Source organism: Trachypithecus francoisi, unplaced genomic scaffold (assembly GCF_009764315.1).
Source record: "Trachypithecus francoisi isolate TF-2019V2 unplaced genomic scaffold, Tfra_2.0 Lachesis_group4, whole genome shotgun sequence".
In the NCBI taxonomy this organism is placed as follows: Eukaryota; Metazoa; Chordata; class Mammalia; order Primates; family Cercopithecidae; genus Trachypithecus; species Trachypithecus francoisi.
This window is the reverse complement of record NW_022681469.1, coordinates 93,508,518-93,527,772: the sequence shown is the minus strand read 5'-3', so window position 1 is coordinate 93,527,772 and position 19,255 is coordinate 93,508,518. Positions and strand designations below refer to the sequence as shown.

General features: G+C 40.3%; 1 protein-coding gene across 1 annotated transcript in view; it reads right to left on the bottom strand.

Moving 5' to 3' along the window:
- DNAH11 (dynein axonemal heavy chain 11) overlaps positions 1–19,255 on the bottom strand; it is a 407,209-nt gene that overhangs the window by 178,289 nt on the left and 209,665 nt on the right. Inside the window, exons 46-54 of the mRNA XM_033192171.1 lie at positions 16,527–16,731; positions 13,341–13,506; positions 12,467–12,569; positions 9,979–10,218; positions 7,537–7,698; positions 7,075–7,268; positions 3,420–3,582; positions 2,361–2,484; positions 1,806–1,948 (exon numbers count right to left, since the gene is read on the bottom strand). Of these exons, the coding sequence (XP_033048062.1) occupies positions 1,806–1,948; positions 2,361–2,484; positions 3,420–3,582; positions 7,075–7,268; positions 7,537–7,698; positions 9,979–10,218; positions 12,467–12,569; positions 13,341–13,506; positions 16,527–16,731 (1,500 nt within the window). The remainder of the gene's footprint in view (positions 1–1,805; positions 1,949–2,360; positions 2,485–3,419; positions 3,583–7,074; positions 7,269–7,536; positions 7,699–9,978; positions 10,219–12,466; positions 12,570–13,340; positions 13,507–16,526; positions 16,732–19,255) is intronic.

Below are 19,255 nucleotides of genomic sequence, written 5' to 3'. Positions count from 1 at the left end.
CTATTTATAACAATGGCTCTTAAATTTCATCATGCCTCTGAATCACCTGGAGGCCTTGTTAAGATAGATTTCTGGGGCCACCCAAAGTTTCTGCTTCAGGAGGTCTGGGGTGGAGTTGGAGAAACTACATTTTTCAAAAGTTTCTTGTTGATGTTGATTCTGCAGCTCTGAGCAATAGAGTATGAGAACCACTGATTTATACTACTACTACCTCAAATTCTAACATTGTACTTGTTTTCCCATTCGATAAAGAAAATTTGATTCTAGTATATCACAATGGAACAGGAAGAAATCCCTGGCCTTGTTACTAGCTGACAAATGTATTCTTAGTCTATTTTTGATGGGAAGAAAGCTCTTTGGGCAACTGAACCTTAAGTTCTAACCTTCTAACCTCAGCCCAGAATTGCTTAGTAAGATTAATGTGAAACTTGAAATAGCAGAATGTTGGAGAAACTTAGTGACTCTGCTCCCTAACGTCCAATCAAAGGCATATTCAGGGCCAATGCCAGTCCCCATCTCCTGTCCTTAAATACTCCAGCTCTATAGCTGCCGCAGCCTGCCACTAACTTGACAGGCAACAACATGGAAGCAACAGTAAAGTAGCAGCTTTCCTAGATTACTAACCATTCCATACCAGAAAGCCTGAATTTTCCTAGCAGCATTCTTAAATTGGCTTCCTGACGAGTTTAGAGGCTCTCCCTGTTATCTTGTGATATTTGACCTTTATTGTTCTATTATCTGGTTATATTGTCTGCCTATGTGATACACTATAGCACAGAGCAGCTAATGAGGAAGAACACTGGGGTAATCCTTCAGAACATCTGAGCATTACTTCTTTTGTTTTTGAGACAGAGTGTCACTCTGTCACCCGGGCTGGAGTATAATGGCATGATCTTGGCTCACTGCAACCTCTGCCTCCTGGGTTCAAGTGATTCTCCTGCCTCAGCCACCCCAGTAGCTGGGATTACAGGCACATGCCACCAAACCTGGCTAATTTTTGTATTTTTAGTAGAGATGGGGTTTCATCATGTTGGCCAGGTTGGTCTTGAACTCCTGACCTCAGGTGATCCTCCTGCCATGGCTTCCCAAAGTGCTGGGATTACAGGTGTGAGCCACTGCACCTGGCCCATCTGAGTGTTACTTCTAAATTCCTTTCCCTGAAGTTACTGACATCATCACCACTTTCTTAATTCAAAACTCTCCTCACTATTCACTTCATGATTTAGAAACCTCTTATCTCATTCCAATTTACTTTTCCAGATTTATTGATCTCACTCTCCCTATAAGAACTCTATGTTCCAGGCCTTTAGAGGTAACTTGGGTTTCTCCAAATGTGTACCATGCACTTGACCTTTATATAAATGCCATTTCCCGTCCCTGAAAGCTCCTCCCTTTGAATTCTTCTCCATGCTTGACACGTGGCCCATCATTTCCTCCAGGATGACCAGCTCCGGTGACGAAGGATACTGCGCTCCTCTGTAATCCCACAGCACTGTTTACATTTATATTGTATGATAATTACTTGTGATGTCTCCTGTGTTCTATAACAGTGTAAGTTCCTCAAGGGCACAGACCACAGGCGCTTCAGCTGAGGACTGCACACACTGCTCAGCAGTGCTTTGCAGGAGCCCAGCATCATGGGACACTTTAGGAAGGTACACCCCAGATACAGGTGTGTAAAAATGCACACATCCTTTCCAAATGCATCACTGAAATTCAAACTCATAATAAAAAACTCAGAATAGAACCAGATAGTTGCAATAGCAGGTTTTAACTAATATGCCAATTAAGCAAGTATTTCTTACTTTGAGCTGCAGTCGCACCCTGGCCAAAAAGAATTTCCAACAGTTTTCTCTGGAGTCCACCATGCCCAGAGCATGAACTTCATTATGAATTCCAGAAATTATCTTGTCCACATCTTCATCGCTGAACAGATCTGGGATTTCTCCTGCCCCAAAGAATGAGTAGAATTACTAAAAGATCATTGCAATTTAAATTTTACATATAACTTTTAAACGTTTGACATGTTTTACAAGACAAAGTTCAGCATAAATGATGAGTTTAAAATCAGAAATGTCATGTTTCTTTTTTATTTACAAGAATACGACACATACAAGCCATGATGAATACATCCTCTATACCCACAAGTGTAGGAATAACATTTACTTCACTGAAGGCCTTCTCATCCATAAACAGACTAAGAAAGCAACACACCTCAAATTAGTTAGGTTTATAGGTTTCTCCCTAAAGACTGCCCAGCAAACATCTCAAAGACGAATTCTCTCTCTTTAAAGTTCACTGAAACTACAGATAATTTGTCATTGGGGAAGATCTTTCAAGAAATGTGTTGGTTTAATCACCTGATGCCAGCAAGTCATTAATCAGCATGAGGAAGCTCTCATCTAGAACCTGGGCATCTGTCAGCAGGAACACAGTGGGCATGTTCTTGGCTCCAGTTCGGATGTACAAATTGGCAAGATCTACCTGTAAGGAAAGGCCATCACTCATGTTTTGTTAAAATGCTGATACCGCGTTGAGAGGATGTGTGTGAGTGCCGGGGAGAACTGAGTAACTGTATCGCCATAGCACTGTGGGGTGCCTTTCACTGGTTCACGTATTCCTTCTCTGAGAGACCTCATTCTAGGGGATAGCAGTGTGACACCACCTCCATTTCCGACATGTAAGGATGAGTGTTGTGTTTCTGGCTTACTGCAGCAGAGAGATGAAAACAGGCTCAGATCACCAACTCCCTTCTCACTGAGTACAAGCGAATTCATTGATGCCTTTTTCAAGCAGTGCCATAAAAAGAAGTCTGCTCATTTTAACAACTGTCCTATTTTACTGAAAATGGGTTTTATTTCATTAGTAATATTAAAAATATGTGATTTTTTAAAATTTAAATTATCACTTGGCACAAATTGTAGGTACTATTTTGTAAGTACATTTGTTACTAAAAAGCAAAGCTTGAAAAACACACGAGAGTTTCCTGAACGTGTTATTCCTATTGCATCATCTTCTCCTATTCTTATCCAATGTGGAAGAAATCTATTTTCACTTGTGAAGTTAGTGTCTTTTTTCCCCAACCTGTCATACAGGAACACTAACAGCAATAAGCATCAGGTTTGATTAATAGAAAATAGAAAGACATTTGTGTAAGCAAGTATTTAAGTAAATATTTTCTAAGTCAGGTTTACATGTTATTAAACCTACATAAAACTTGTAAAAATTTATTATTACTAATTTGACCATAAAGGCAAAACTGCCACAGGTCAATTACTGCTCTAAAGAGCTCCCGCTCTCCTGTGGTTTGGGAGGCCTTGGCCAAGTCTGGGAGTCACAGCCAAGGTGGGCGCACTGGGAGCCTCGGCTTTATCTACCAAGCAGAAGGGTCAGAAGAACTGCCTGTCTCCTTTACTCACCCGAAGTTCCTGGATTCCACAGCCCTCGGTCAGAGTGATCTGAAAGACCTCAAGGCCACAAAGGTAAGCTGCCAGCCTGGACAAGCTCTGCTTGCCACTGCCCCCCACTCCAACCAAGAGAGCACAGCCCTGAGGGGTTCGTAAGATCCGGCTGATGCGACACCTGAGGAAAGAAAGCGCCCATCGTGGCACAGAATCGAAAATGCCCTGGGACTATGTCTGTTTTGTTTATTTTTATATATTTATTTATTTTTGAGATGGAGATTTGCTCTGTCGCCCAGGCTGGAGTGCAGTGGCGTGATCTTGGCTCACTGCAGCATCTGCCTCCCGGATTCAAGTGATTCTCCTGCCTCAACCTCCCAAGTAGTCAGGATTACAGACACTACCACCATGCCCCGTGAAGTTTTGTATTTTTAGTAGAGACGGGATTTCACTATGTTGGCCAGGCTGGTCTTGAACTTCTGACCTCAAGCGATCCACCTGCCGTGGCCTCCCAAAGTGCGGGGATTACAGGTGTGAGCAATCGTGCCTGGCCTATGTCTGTTTTGTTTATTCTTTAGATAAATAGTGAGAGACTAAATTCCAGTTTTTACTGGAAACCTCTAGTCGTTGTTCATTTGTTTCCCCATCAAAGATGGTATCTTCACCCTCACCCTTGAACTGCTCCCATGACAAACCATCCTATGCTAATAACATTTTGAATTCTCTTAGTGCTTTGCTATCACCACCAAAAGTCCAAAAATAAAATATATGCAAAGGCCTTGTGTTAAAGTCTTCAAAATATTTTGATTGGCAAGAAAGATCCGAATTCCACACCAGCATCCAAGTATGAGGACATCAAAGGAGGAATAGCCTTGTGCCGGAAATCTTTGCTGTAAAATTATTTTGGAAAGAATGGATTCGTTCAGACCAACAGATCTCTCCGTGTGACTTACTCAGCAAATCAAGCACTTGTTTCTTAATGTAACTTTTGCTTCCTTCACACTAGAGCCTTCCCTTGTAACTACACCATTCTAGAATAATTTTCTGAAGCCATTCAGTACCACAAAGTTAAATTTCCACCAAGCCAACTAATCCCTTGTTCTGTAATATCCAAGGCATTCTGAACGCTTAATGTATTTATACTATTGCTATATTTTACAGCTATAAATAAACTGGCTTTAACGTTAACAAAAGATGGGTTTGGTGGAATAAATAGTTCATAATTATGTTAAAAATATTAAGAAAACCAAACAAAACAAAATATAAGCATGTAGATAGTAAAACACCCCAAATTTGATGTCATCATTTTGCTTTAGGTTGCTTTTCTGAAATGAACTTAAACTTCAGAACCTGAATAATCTACATAAATTGTTTTAAATAGTGCTTTTCGAAAAAAATTAAGTTGGGATCACTTACATTAGGACCAGCACATGTGAACATTTTCTGAAAACCTCCAATAACAGAAAAGATAGGTTATTTTTACAAGCTCAGTCATCACATTAAATTTTACTTCACATGACCACACAACAAAACAACCTTGGGGAAAGCTATAAAATTACTCTGACATGAGAGATACCCCAAGCTATAAAGCAGGGTTTTCATTTCATTTTAATGTATGCTTTGAGGTTTTTAACCTCACAAGATTCACTAAGTGGCAAAGTCCCTTTCTATAACACTCAAGGACACTCTCTTAAATCACTTCTAATGCTGAGTAAATCAGCTTCTGGCTCATAATCCCTGATCAAAGAAACAGCCTTACCTTTTAGGCCACTGAAAATTCCATACTGAGGGATTATATGGGAAAACGTCTCCTCAGTATCAATGGGAGGTTTCTGTTTCACCTGAGCCGGGACGCACATACACAGTGACTGTATATTAACCCAACGAGAGACAGCATTGCTAATAGTTGATTTAACACCATGGTCTTAGATTCCAACTGAAACTTCCTTTGCATAATCAGAGGAAGGATCACAACTGCAAAGGGATCAATAAAACTACCAACACTTAGTTGTGATGACAGGAAGGGCTCTACAATTTTTGTAGGTTCTGGGGCCGAACATAAGTTTAAAGATTAATTCTTCTAAAAACTGAATTCTCCACATCTTATTTTCTCTGGATTTTTCCTTCTTCTTTTATTTTTGAGAGATAGGGTCTCACTCTGTTGCCTAGGCTAGAGTGCAGTGGCATAATCCTAGCCCACTGCAGCCTCGAACTCCTGGGCTCAAGCAAGCCTCCCTCCTCAGCCTTCTGTGTAGCTGAGACTACAGGCACATACCACCACACCCAGCTCATTAAAATAAAAAAAAATTGTAGAGATGGGGTCTCACTACATCATCCAGGCTGGTCTCAAACTTCTGGCCTCAAGTGATCCTCCTGCCTCAGCCTCTCAAAGTGCTGGGATTACAGGTGTGAGCCACCACACTCAGCCTCTTCTTGTTTTCAATGATTTTTTTTTTCTTTTTAAGTCTTTGGCTGTTGTCACTTATTTAAGTCTTTGCTGGTGTCAATGAGAGATGAAGGTGACTTGGACTACCAGAGCAGTATTAGATGTAAATATGTGATCAACTTTCTACACAGCAGTGGCAATGTTAAGTTGTTTAGCCCAGACAATGAACTGTGTCATCCCCATGCTAAAACCCATCCAACCACTTCTCACTGCACTTAGAATAACATCAAACTTCCTTCTTCTGGTTACAAGGAAATACTCCGTATTGGTAAGGCCATTTCCTGCCTCTCCATTTTTGTCATATTTTTTTCTATGCTGCAGCCTAACTGGTCTTCTTTTCTGTATCTCAAACATTCTTGCCTTAGGGTCAGATGCAATCTTATCTCTGTCTAGAATGTTCTTCCTCCAGATCTTTCCATGCTCAGCACCTAGGTATCATTCAGGTCTCACTTTAAATGTCACCTCTTCACAGAGATGCCCAGTCCGTCTTTGGAAATTCATATATTGTGTTTTTCACAGAATCAACCTATTTTCCTTCTTGGCATGACACATCACTTTCTGATATTTTTCTTGCTCACTCTCTTGCTTAGTTGTTCATGTCCTTTTAGATGTCCATTTTCATTGCTAACATATAAGCTCAACTATAGAGGGGACTGGATTGTGCTCACTGCTGCTGTATCTCAGCACGTAGAACAATGTCTGATAGGAGGGGCTGTAGATGGTTGCACAGTCTGTGCACTACGTGAGGTACCAGGTCTAGGAGGTGAGCGAGAACCTTATCAGCCATGCTCTATCCAAGGACAGATGCCTTTTTCTAATTTTCTGCCAACACAGCATGAGCCCTCCCCCATTTTAAATAATTTGCACAAAATTGCTGAACGGCTGGCAATATTCCTAGCTGGCACTCAACAAAACCTGCTTAATCAATGAAAATCAGTCCTTTGTCCCTTATGAACTATGTGACTTTGAACAAGTAATTTACATTTCCACTTTCTTAATATTCAAGTAAAATAATGGATATGATGGCATCTCAGAAAACAATGTGCCTATGTAAGACATTATTAAGAATGTGACATTAAAAAGCAACCCTCTTATACTTTAAAATTATACGTCAAACAGCAGATAAGAACTGCTGGTTCAGAGTGCTTAGTATGATCTATTGAAAAATGACAGTTGTGGATACCCAGCCATTCTTCCTTTTATGAAAAAGCATCGTGACTAACTCACACATGTTGCATCGCATCTTCAAATAAAACTAGGTGCATGGCAGCATTTAGTTCGTTGTAGTTGTCTAAGGTTTCCGTAAGAATCATCTTCAGCACTTTCCAGTCCTTCACTGGCATGTAATGTGGGTCCTTCCCTCTGTTAGCAAAGTGGCAATAGATGAGGGGCTGTTGAAGTAGCATGTGACTATCTATACCCTGCAGGACGAGAAAGAAAAATATGGCATGTCAACCATCCACAGAGGTCCGGCTGCGGGCAGCATGGCCTAGCTAGAGAAATGTTTGCAGACCCATGCATGGGTAGGTGGGTGGAATGTTCCCAAGTATAGACCAAGTGTATTCTGGAGTCAAAGCCATTGCAAAAAGGTAAGCCCTTGTGCACCTCTCTCATATCCTCATCTAACTTTGGTCCCAATACCCAGTTGGTGTTGGAGTAAGTAGAGACCTCTGATATTCACACACTTACTTCAAAATATTTATAAGCAGTTTCCAGCATTTTTTTCTGAAACAAATCACAATCTTTTGTGTCTATCAGTTTGTCTCCATAAACACGGGCAGATTCATGAAGCCACAGACGTATTAAATCAAGTGGACCTTTTAAACACTCAGGAGAAGCAAATAAAATCCCCTACAAGGCAACAATGGGGGAAAATAACTTAAATTCAGAGGTTGATGACATTCCAAATAAGTTTAACATTTTTTAAACTAAAATGTGAATTTAGCAAATGCTTAAGTTAAAAGAAATATCATCAATAGTAATGTGCATGTTTGTGTATAAAAGTAGGTTTACTTTTTGAAAAGTGCAATATTTTAAAATTTTAGTATGCTTATACCCATTTTTAGGTATGCAAGTAAGACCATTTCAAGAGCCAGCACAGATGTGAAAGATCACATCTGAGTACTTGAGCCTATTAAACCTTACAATGGACTAAGTTTACAAAACCAATGTACAAACAGAAAGTCACAGTACTAACATGAAAGTCACAGAATCATATTTTTTTTACTATAAAATCATTTGGTATCAGTCTAATCATTTCACAGATGAATACAAGACCAAAAGTAAAGTACCCAAATTCATACTTTATGGGTAGATCTGGGTCTAGCACCAACACACTGTGACTCCTGTGCCCACTCATGGTGCTTTCAGTATCTTAGATTCACATCCACTCCCTCCTCATGGAGAGAGGCAGGTTACTCTGGATGCACAGGAGAATAGTAAGGGAGTTGTGCAGAATTAAGTTGCAAAAGGCTAAAAAATTATTTGGCAGTGCCAGGTGCTGCGGACAGGCTGGATATGAAGAGTGAGGAGGCAGTCCTCTAGTCCCATTTCACCTATGACCTCTCTTCCCTGTCCTTCCGAGATTAAAATTCTGCTTTTAAACAGCACGGTATTAAGCAATCTTTCCGGCAGGAGCTAGATACACAGACATGAAAAGAACTACTCCGTGTTCATAAGAAGCAACTGACTAATGCTGTGTTATGGACTTGAGGCAGTTGTGGAGTAATTCTGAAAAGACGGTTATAAAAATATAAAGAAGTCCTATGGAGTTTCCATATTTAATCAATATACCACCTCTCTCACAAAAGAAATTTCAGCCATCCATTTGTACTGTACAGAGTAGACCGCATTAGTTGGATTTAAAAAAATAATTCCAGACTTTCAATTCCCTCTTCAGAATTTGCTAAGTCAAATACATAAACACTGTCCTTTTACCTGGTAAGCAAGGTAATTTTCAATATTAAACCAAAATGATCCAACAATTTAAAAATTACTATTTCTCTTAACATATGGTTAAAATCACACATAAATGCCTTATGCAAATACATGATCAATTATCCTTCTTACTTGGCACTCAGAACAGTAAGCACTCACTCACTCAATCTGAAGAGCCCAGACATCTACCTTTGCTTCCACTGCCAAGTCACCATATGCCATGGCCTGAATGGCCCCTACAATTCATGTCTTGAAACTTAATTGCCAATGTGACAATATTAAGAGGTGGGGCCTTTAGGAGGTGACTAGGTCATGAGGGCAACGTGATCTTATGAAAGGGGTACTGGGCATTTGCCCCATTTGCTCTGTCCCTTCTGCCCTGTGAGGATGCACCACGCAAGGCACCATTTTGGAAGCAGAGACCAGGCCCTCACCAGACACTGAATCTGCCAGTGCCTTAATCATGGACTTCCCAGCCTCCGTAACTGTGAGAAATAAAATTCTATTATTTATGAATTACCCAATCTCAGGTATTTTGTCACAGCAGCACAGACAAAGACATTATATGACTTGAGGAGAAGCACTGTTCGCATTGATGCAATGGGAATAATAAACCTGCCATATTTACTTCCTGAGAAGTTTACGAGTAAAGTTAAAGAACACATATGAAAGTATATAACCATAGTTTTAAGCTGTTTTATAAATGAACACCGTTAACAGTATGGCATGGTTTGGATGTGTGCCCCTCCAAATCTCGTGTTGAAATGTGATTCCCAGTGTTGGAGGTAGGGTCTGGTGGGAGGTGACTGGATCATGGGGGCAGATCCTTCATGAATAGTTAGACCATCCCCTCCATAATAAGTGAATTCTCACTCGGTTCATACAAGATATGGTTGTTTAAAAGTTTGGGGACCTGCCCCGACTCACTCTTGCTCCTGCTCTTGCCATGTAAAATGAGAAATACTGGCTCCCCATGACCTTCCACCATGATTGTCAGCTCCTGAGGCCCTCATCAGAAGCAGATGCTGGGGCCATGCTAGTACAGCCTGCAGAACCATAAGCCAGTTAAACCTCCTTTCTTTGTAAATTACCCAGCCTCAGGTGTTTCTCTATAGTGACACAAAAAGTGGGCTAATACATAGTATTATAATTATTTGTCTACTCAAGAGGCATAACATAGAGCAGTCAAGGTACCTGGAAGACGTTTGATAAATCTCTCAGATTAAAGATGTAGTGGAATTTAATAGCCGTGGGTAAAAAGTTACACATCATTGTTTGATGGAATGCTATTGTTGCCTGGATCAAAGTGGGGCCACTCCTGAGAACTGATGGAGCAAATGCTTGCCGTTGGAAGTGGAAACTAAAGATTTGGCCATAGATGGTGCTGAGTGCATCCAAAGATGGAAAATTGTATGCAAACACTGTGAAATGTCTCTGAAAAGAAAAACAAATATAAGAGTGTAAAAATTACGATTGTACCAGAAAATTGCAAAGACCTGATTTTTTCACTCCTCCCTGCATCCAGGCCCACTACCATGTAGCTTTTTAGTGTTCCACTCTGACTCTGGGGTTGACCATGTGATTTACTTAAGCCAACAGAAGGAGGTGGAAGTGACAGTGTGCCAGTCATTGTCAGAGGTGTGTATTTCTACTTACTTTGTTAAGCCTCTGACTTTGCCATAAACTCTACAGGCCCTAAAGTATGAGAGACACATAAAGCAGGGCCAAGTTGTCACAGTTACTCCAGCCAAAGCCACATCAAATTAACTGACAGTTTATCCCCAACATGCACAGATGAGCCCAGCCAAGATCAGCAGTCACTGAGCTCAGTCTCAGCTGAGTCCAGATGAATAAGCAACCACTGTATGCTACTGAACATATGTTGGTGGTAGCTGCTGCTGTTGTCATGATTAAAAAGCTTACATGCGTACACAAAACCTGCACACAAATGTTTATAGCAACTTCCTTCATGACTGTCAAAAGGGAAAGCAACCAAGGTGTCCTTCAGTAGATGAATGGACAAACAAGCTGTGATGCATTCATACAGTGACTACTATTCAGCAATAAAAAGAGATGCACTATCAAGCCATGGAAAGACATGGAGAAATCTTAAGTGCATAGTTAAGCTAAGTGAAAAAAAGCCTATTTGGAAAGACTACATACCCTATGACTCTCACTACATGAAATTCCGGAAAAGGTAAAATTTATAGAAACAGAGAAAATATCAGTGCTTAAGGGATTAATATCCAGAATACATTGAGGCCTCCTAAAACTCAGTGACAACAAAATAAACCCATTTAAACATGAGCACAAGACTTGAATAGACATTTCTCCAAAGAAGATACAAAAATGAATAATAAGCACATAAAAACATCACTAATCACTGGGAAAATGCAAATCATAACTACGAGATACTGCCTCACACTCAACAGCATGATTGCTGTCAAAAAAACAAAACAAAACAGAAAATAAATGTGTGTGAGGATGTAGAGAAACTGGGACCCTGATGCACTGTTGGTAGGGAATAACATAAGGTATAGTTGTCATGGAAAACAGTACCATGATTTCTCAAAAAATTAAAAGTACAATTCTGATATGATTCAGTAATTGTATTTCTGGGTGTATACCCCAAAGAATTAAAAGCAGGGTCTTGAAGATATATTTGTTCACCCATGTTCACAGCAGCATTATTTACATGAGCCAAAATGTGGGAGCAACCCAAGTGTCCATCAACGAATGAACGACTAAGGAAAATGTGGTAAATACATGTACTAGAATATGACTCAGCCTCAAATAGGGAAAAAATTCTGCAATATGCCACAACTGGATGAACCCTGGACATTATGCTAAGTGAAATAAGCCAGCCACAAAAAGACAAATACTGGACAATTCCACTTATATGAGGTACTTAAAATAGCCAAAATCATAGACACAGAAAGTAGAATGGTGGTTGCCAGGGGAAAGTGGGGAGGAGAAGAAGGGGAGCTCAATGGATACAGAGTTTCAGTTTCACAAGATGAAGTTATGGAGGTGGGTGGTGATCTTGGCTGCCCAACATTATGTATGTAGTTAATATTATTGAACTGTACACTTGAAATGGTTAATGTGGTAAATTTTATGTAACATGTATTTTACAACAATAATAATAGTAAAGAAAAGACAAAAGATCAATTGTTACCAGGGACTCAGAGGGAAGCGAGAGAGGAACGAATTGGTTGAGTACAGAGATTTTGGGGCAGTGACACTGTTCTGTATGATATTGTTAACAGATGATACTTGTCATTATACATCTGTCAAAACCCATGGAATGTATAATACAAAGAAGGAATCCCAATGTAAACTCTGAACTTCAGTTAATAATAATGTGTCAATATTGGCTGATCATTGTAACTAATGCAAGATGTTAATAATAGGGTAAAACAAGTGAGGGCATTAAGAGAGTACATAGGAATTATTTGTACTTCCAGCTGATTTTTCTATAAACTTTGATATAAAAAGTAAAGTCTACTAATTAAAACAAAAAGGCTTATTAGAACCCCTGTCTATTGTTAGTGGGAATAAAATATGGTACAGCTGCCATGAAAAACATGCTTAATCAGATGTCCCATAGGAATCCTAATCTGTACTCAAAAGCAACACAATACAGATCTACAGTTTTTGAGTGCAGTATTCAACACCCTACCTGTAGCCTAGGATTGATGGTGAAGCTGCCCACCATTGGATTCATGCAGGCGACATACTGGCAGTTGCGGATTTCTTTAAGCATCACCTTCTGTCTATCATACCTGAAAGACAGAAAATAGAACCTTAAATCCAAAAACTGGAGATGACAAGACAACAAAATATAACAGTTCATCAAGGACTTCATCACATATTATCTCCTTATCCTTACAATCACTCTGTGAGGTTGACCTTGTGAGCCTTATTTGAGAGACATCAAAACTGAAGCTCAGAAAACTGAAGGTGACTTAACTCCTTTGATGCCAAAATCAAGATCAGGAGCTGCATCAATATAAGCTATTACTGCTTATTGATTTTCATGTTACTCTGTAGAAACTATCTTGTATTCACAGCAAGACTCCATGGATGGGCTGGGGGCTGTCCCTATAGTTAACTGTCAGGAATTGATGACTACAGTGCCCAAACATTTACACCCTGCCAAATCAGATCAAGTTTCTCTTAAATAATTTGGTGTGAGTTAACTCTTAAAGAGGACATGATTTCTGGACAGTCTTAACATTTCTGAGATACTTTTCAATCCAATCTTCCAAAGATACAAAGGGAAACTATTCCATTTAATATGATGAAAAGAGATACAAAGTAAACCCAAAAGATATTCCTTAGAAGAAACTGGGGATAATTCCACTTGACCAAGATCGCGCCACGGCACTCCAGCCTGGGCTACAGAGCAAGGCTCCATCTCAAAAAAAAAAAAAAAAAAAAAAAAATTCCACTTGAATTCATCCATAATAATTATTCATAATAATTCATCCATAATTATTATCCATAATAATTATTAGATTTTGGGAGACAGTAAACTACAGAGAATTGCTTACCAATGTCCATAATCAATATGCTGCCGGATCAGGGTGTGAGGCTGAACAGTGCCATATAAGTCCACTTCAGGCATGTTCATGTCATCGATAAAATAAATCAATTTTTTATTTCCTCCAGGACCATAGTTATGACCAGCTTTTTTCTCTAGGGGTTTCTCAAGAATTTCTGAAATAAACATATATTTCTGTCCACCAATCAATAGAACGTCAATGTTCTGTTTAGTCATTTTTCTCTTGTTCTTACCTTCTTCTGTTGATTTCATCTACCCCATGGTTTCAGGTGTCACCTCTTCATAGGTTAAGAGACCTGACATGTGTCTCTGGCCCCTCCTTTTGTGTCACGCTCTCCTGCCAATCTCCCTCCTGTTGCCAGAAGTCACTCCACCTCTCCTTTATGGAGACTGCAACATGTGCAGCATGACATCACCTTGTCCATCACAGCTGAAACAACCCAACTCCTGATCTGTGTACTTCCTTCCCTGTACCCATTCTATATGGCCACCGCTAGTCCAGCTATGGCCTGGTCTCTCAGTTCCCTTATCATCTCTGGAGGACAGCCTGGGAACAGCTCAGGAAAGTCTCTCCTACCTGTCTTCTTAGGCGGCTGGAGTGCAGAAGCACAAGAACAGTGTACGTAGACACTATCCACAATGTAGACACCATCCGTGTATACATAAAGTTACATTTCTTCCTGTGTCTATATGACTTTGTGTCTATTTTTTAAAGTCCTGGGTGAAGGAAATCCAGACCAGTGTGTGTCTGAGATGTAGTATCTAATTACTTGTTGACTCTCCAAACAGACTATAAGTATTTTGAGACCAATGAACTATGTCATATTCGTTGCTATACCACCGACAATGGCCACAACAAATACTTTTTTTAAATGAGCAAACAAATGAATGAATGAATGAACAAAGAATCATACAATAAATAAACACCTTTTCCAAGAGGCAGACCCACATTTCCAAACACTTGCTGAGCATTAATTCTTACTAGCCACTACCATCCAACGTTCAGCCAACACTAAATCTGCCTCTTTTCCAACTCAGCTTAACATCTTCTCTTCCTCACTCATAATTCACCTCTTCCCTTTTGCCTCTGTGCTCTTGCTTATGGGGTTAACATGCCCAGTCAGCCAGATGCAAAGCCTCCCAGTAATCTCTCTCTCTCCTGGTCCCGTGTTTGTCCAACCACAGCCCATAAATGGTACTTCACCTCATTTCCATATGTTCCCAACTTGCCACCCGCTTTTCTACAACTGTGGTCCAGGGTCACATTACATATAGCGCTTATACTACTCAGGGGGACTGATCTCCCCACCTCAGATCTCTCTTCTCAAAAGACAGTGCCCACCTTGTCAGTTACTTGCTTCCCTATCAATGGTTCACAGTCCCCTCATTTTGTGTCTTAGCATTCTCTACAGTTGGCATGATCAACCATCGGTGGTTGCCTGGGATTGTCCCAGTTTTAACACTACAAGTCCCATGTTCCAGAAAACACTTTGGTCTTTTGGCGAACTGGATAGGTGGTCACCCTATCTGCAGTATAACTCCACATCAATAGCTTAGCCTTTTCCTTATCTTCCACCCAATCACTATGCTTCAGGCATCACAGAGATTCAATTCATTGACTGTGTCCCACAATTTTCTCTCTTCCACGTCTTTCCTTAAGCTGGTCCTTCTATCCTAATCTTCTTCTTTGCCCATTTGTTGCCCCAACTCAAATGTTTGAAACCATAATTCTCTTTACAAGTATACTGACAACTATAGCTCTTTCTACTCCTCATACTAATAGGCCATCTCTAAATCTTATTCATGCCTGTATTCCTTTTAGGAATTAGCAAGATGCCCTCACATCATGGTCAAGTAATTTGTTCAACTACTGAACTGTAGCCTAATCTTCCATTTATAAATCATAGAGTCTTTCTTTCATATCTGTAAATGAAAAACATATACCCCACACAATGCTTGGGAAAAAGTAGGTAAATAATATGTATTTTCTGAAGAGATGAATGAAATAACTGACTCTTTTTGGGGGACAGGTATCTCAATACATTTCCCAGGCTTGACTCAAACTCCTGGGCTCAAGCAATCCTCCGACCTCAGCCTCCTGAATAGCTGGGACTACCAGCATGTACCACCACACCTGGCTTGAGTTGGCTTTCTAAGGGTTCCATTTATAAAGACAAGACCAAATGACTAATAAAAAGTTGATAGAAAAATCACTATCGGCTGTTAATGATGTCAATGAGTAAGAAAATGTATTTAATTTTTTTTTTTTTTGAGACGGAGTCTCGCTCTGTCGCCCAGGCTGGGATGCAGTGGCCGGATCTCAGCTCACTGCAAGCTCCGCCTCCCGGGTTTACGCCATTCTCCTGCCTCAGCCTCCCGAGTAGCTGGGACTACAGGCGCCCGCCACCTTGCCCAGCTAGTTTTTTGTATTTTTTAGTATTATTAGTCTCCACTGATATAGCTAAGAAAACAACATATATCCACATATAAACAGACACCTCGGGAACCCACATTCAGGACAACTCAACAGTTTTAATAAACAATTAGACATCAGAGAGTTTGGCTGCCCCCCAACAGAGCTCCCTTTCCCTGCTGGAGAGTGACTGGCCTTCCGACATCAGCTGAGATTTCCCCTCTACTTCCCATGTCTCTTGCTCACCCTACCTAACTCTGGGAATGCCCCAGATCTGTGAGGTTCTTTTGATTACATTGATTAGTTATTCAATAGTTCAAAATTAGTTCTAGTGACTTTAAGATTTCATTAATGCCTCTTCGTTCTGTCATTTACTCAGTTTTAATGAATTTATCCTAAATTAATCTCTTACTTGAAAAAGTAGCCAGAACATACCTCCTTGAGTATACCCTTATATTGGTAAGACTCCATGCAATTAAAGGCAACCAGTGGTTTTGAGGTACCACATTAACACTACTGATGTATATTCTTGCTGTTCTAAAGCATAATCACCCAAATAAAGCCATGAGTGACATAAAAAGCTAAAATCACAACAATATTTAAAGAACGTATATTTGACAAGGATGATAAGTACAAATTCATCTGAGGCCCAAGCAACAACTCTAAATTCTAGGGAAAGGTATTATTAGTCTTTTGGGCCACATGTTCCCACCTTGATGATTTTTGATCCCTTGTTTCTGGAAAATAAACAGGTGCACTTACTTTGCAGAGCTGCAGATGTTGTGTAGTAGTTGAAAGGCACACGTGATATTATGTAATCCTGAGAAAGACTTGCCAATGTGTCACCTACAAAGACTGTTTTTCCCACTCCTGCATTTCCTACTAGCATTAGAGGTTTTCCTTTCTCAAGCAACAACTCCATGAAATATCTAAGACGAGTTGTCTCTGATGTGTGAACCAGAACTGTCTGGGAGGAGAAACAGAATGGAACAAAAATCAGAAAGAGAGAGCAAGCTCATGCGAGTGAGAGGCATTTCAAAATGTTTTATCAAACTCAACACAGTCACTTTAGAATTGAGATCCAAATAATTCATAGTTCAGATTAGCACCCAACGGGAGAGATTCCACCTTATTTTCAGTTTTGAATGGTCGTCGTTCAGACTTTGTAGCTTGAGGAGAGCAATTAGATAATGCCATCAAAGTACCATAAAGTAAACAACTGATTTATCATTTCCAAATTAAGTACTAGCCCCCAAGGCTCCTTATTTCAGAATACCTACTCTCTACCCAACATTGTGATAAGCACAGAAGGGAATATAGTAAACATGTAAGAAACTATCTACAACATTTCAGGAGATGAGAAAATGTTTGAGAAGTCAAGACACACACAAATGAAAATTGGGACGAATTCCTTGCCCTCATTAAATGGCTAAATGATTCAGCATGCTAAAGGAGTTCAGTGTGGGAAGAGACCAGTTTAGGGAGAAATGATGGCTTTTAAGTGGAATATGAAGAAACCAAAACACATTTGAAACATATCATGCCTTGCTTCAGAACAAGAAGTAGATGTAGATATGCAGTAAACAGAATTTTGCTCAGTGATTAAAAGATAGCTGATCCTGGGTTTTGGCACCAAAACAAAACACAAAATACAAAAGATAATTAATTTTTTTTGTTTTGTTTTGTTTTTTTTGAGACGGAGTCTCGCTCTGTCGCCCAGGCTGGATCTCGGATCTCGGCTCACTGTAAGCTCTGCCTCCTGGGTTCATGCCATTCTCAGCCTCCTGAGTAGCTGGGGCTACAGGCGCCGGCCACCTTGCCCAGCTGTTTTTTTTTGTATTTTTTAGTAGAGACGGGGTTTCACCGTGTTCGCCAGGATGGTGTCGATCTCCTGACCTCGTGATCCGCCCGTCTCGGCCTCCCAAAGTGCTGGGATTACAGGCATGAGCCACCGCGCCCGGCCAATAATTAATGATTTGTTGCATTTCTTGGTGTTCAAATTTAAAAGGAGGGGAGAATCTACCTGCAAGATTCATATTGTTCATAAGAAATTCACATAAAGTCTATAATGGATGAAATTCTTCTCTACCTGGCTAGCATATACTAAACACAATGGAATATTGTGAGGTTTTTTTGTTTTTTTGTTTTTATTTGTTGTTGTTTTTGAGATGGAGTCTCACTCTGTCACCCAGGCTGGAGTGCAGTGGTGTGATCATGGCTCACTGCAGACTTGACTTCCCGAGCTCAGGTTATTCTCCCACCTCAGCCTCCCAAGTAGCTGGGAATATAGGCACCTGCCACCACACCCGGCTAATTTTTTTGTATTTTTAGTATAAATGAGGTTTCACCGTGTTAGCCAGGATGGTCTTGATCTCCTGACCTTGTGATCTGCCTGCCTCAGCCTCCCAAAGTGCTGGGATTACAGGCATGAGCCACCGTGCCCAGCCGATTGTGAGTTTTTTTAATGACTATTTTTTTTTGAGACAGGGTCTTGACTTCCTAAGCTCAGGTTATTCTCCCACCTCAGCCTTCCAAGTAGCTGGGACTACAGGCATGCACCACCATGCCCAGCTAATTATTTTGTATTTTTTGTAGAGATGGGGTTTTGCCATGTTGCCCAGACTGGTCTCAAAAACCTGGGCTGAAGCAATCACCTGCCTCAGCATCCCAAAGTGCTAAGATCACAGGTGTGAGCCACCAAGGCTGACCCAACTGAGTCTTTTATATACAATTCAAGATCATCTTCATGACTGAACATTTACTCTATAACTTCATTTTAATTCAGTGATGCTCTTAGGGCTTACTAAAAGACAGACTGTTCTGTGCTACACTAAACAGTTCTAGACTACTCTTTAATAAACATTTGAGCTGCATCTCATATTTTTTTCTCCTTTCTTGCTGCTAGTTGTCATCATTTGCTTTTAAATTTGTCTGCTGGCCTTTTTCACATACTAATACCAATAATTCACACTTACTGGGAAATGAGTATGTGGGTGTGGCAGGTACCATGCTAAGCACTTTACATGCATAATGTCATAAGACACCCATAACAAACCTGTAAAGACAGTTGTTATTTTTATTTCAGAGGTGATGAAACTAAAGCTAAAAGAACATAACTGACTTGGTCAAGGTCATGGTTACTAGTAAGTGGCAGTACTTTGATTCAAACCCAAGTCTGTCAGAGCCTGACCTCTCTCTTATCTACACATAGAATGCTCTTCAGAGCATGGACTCTGGAGCCAGGCTGCCTGGCTGTGAATCCTGCTTTGCTTGTTTTAGTGTGACCAACTCTTGTTAGTTTGCTAGGGATTTCCCAGTTTTAAAATTTAAAGTCCAGTGTTCCCGAAACTCCTTTAATCCCAAACTAGAACTGTTGGTCATCTTATACTTACTACCCATATGTATTTCTTCTCTTCGTGCCTGTTTCTCCGTATATTAAAAAAAAAAAAGGCGGGGGTGGGGTGGGGGGAGCTAGTGACAGTCCCTGCCTT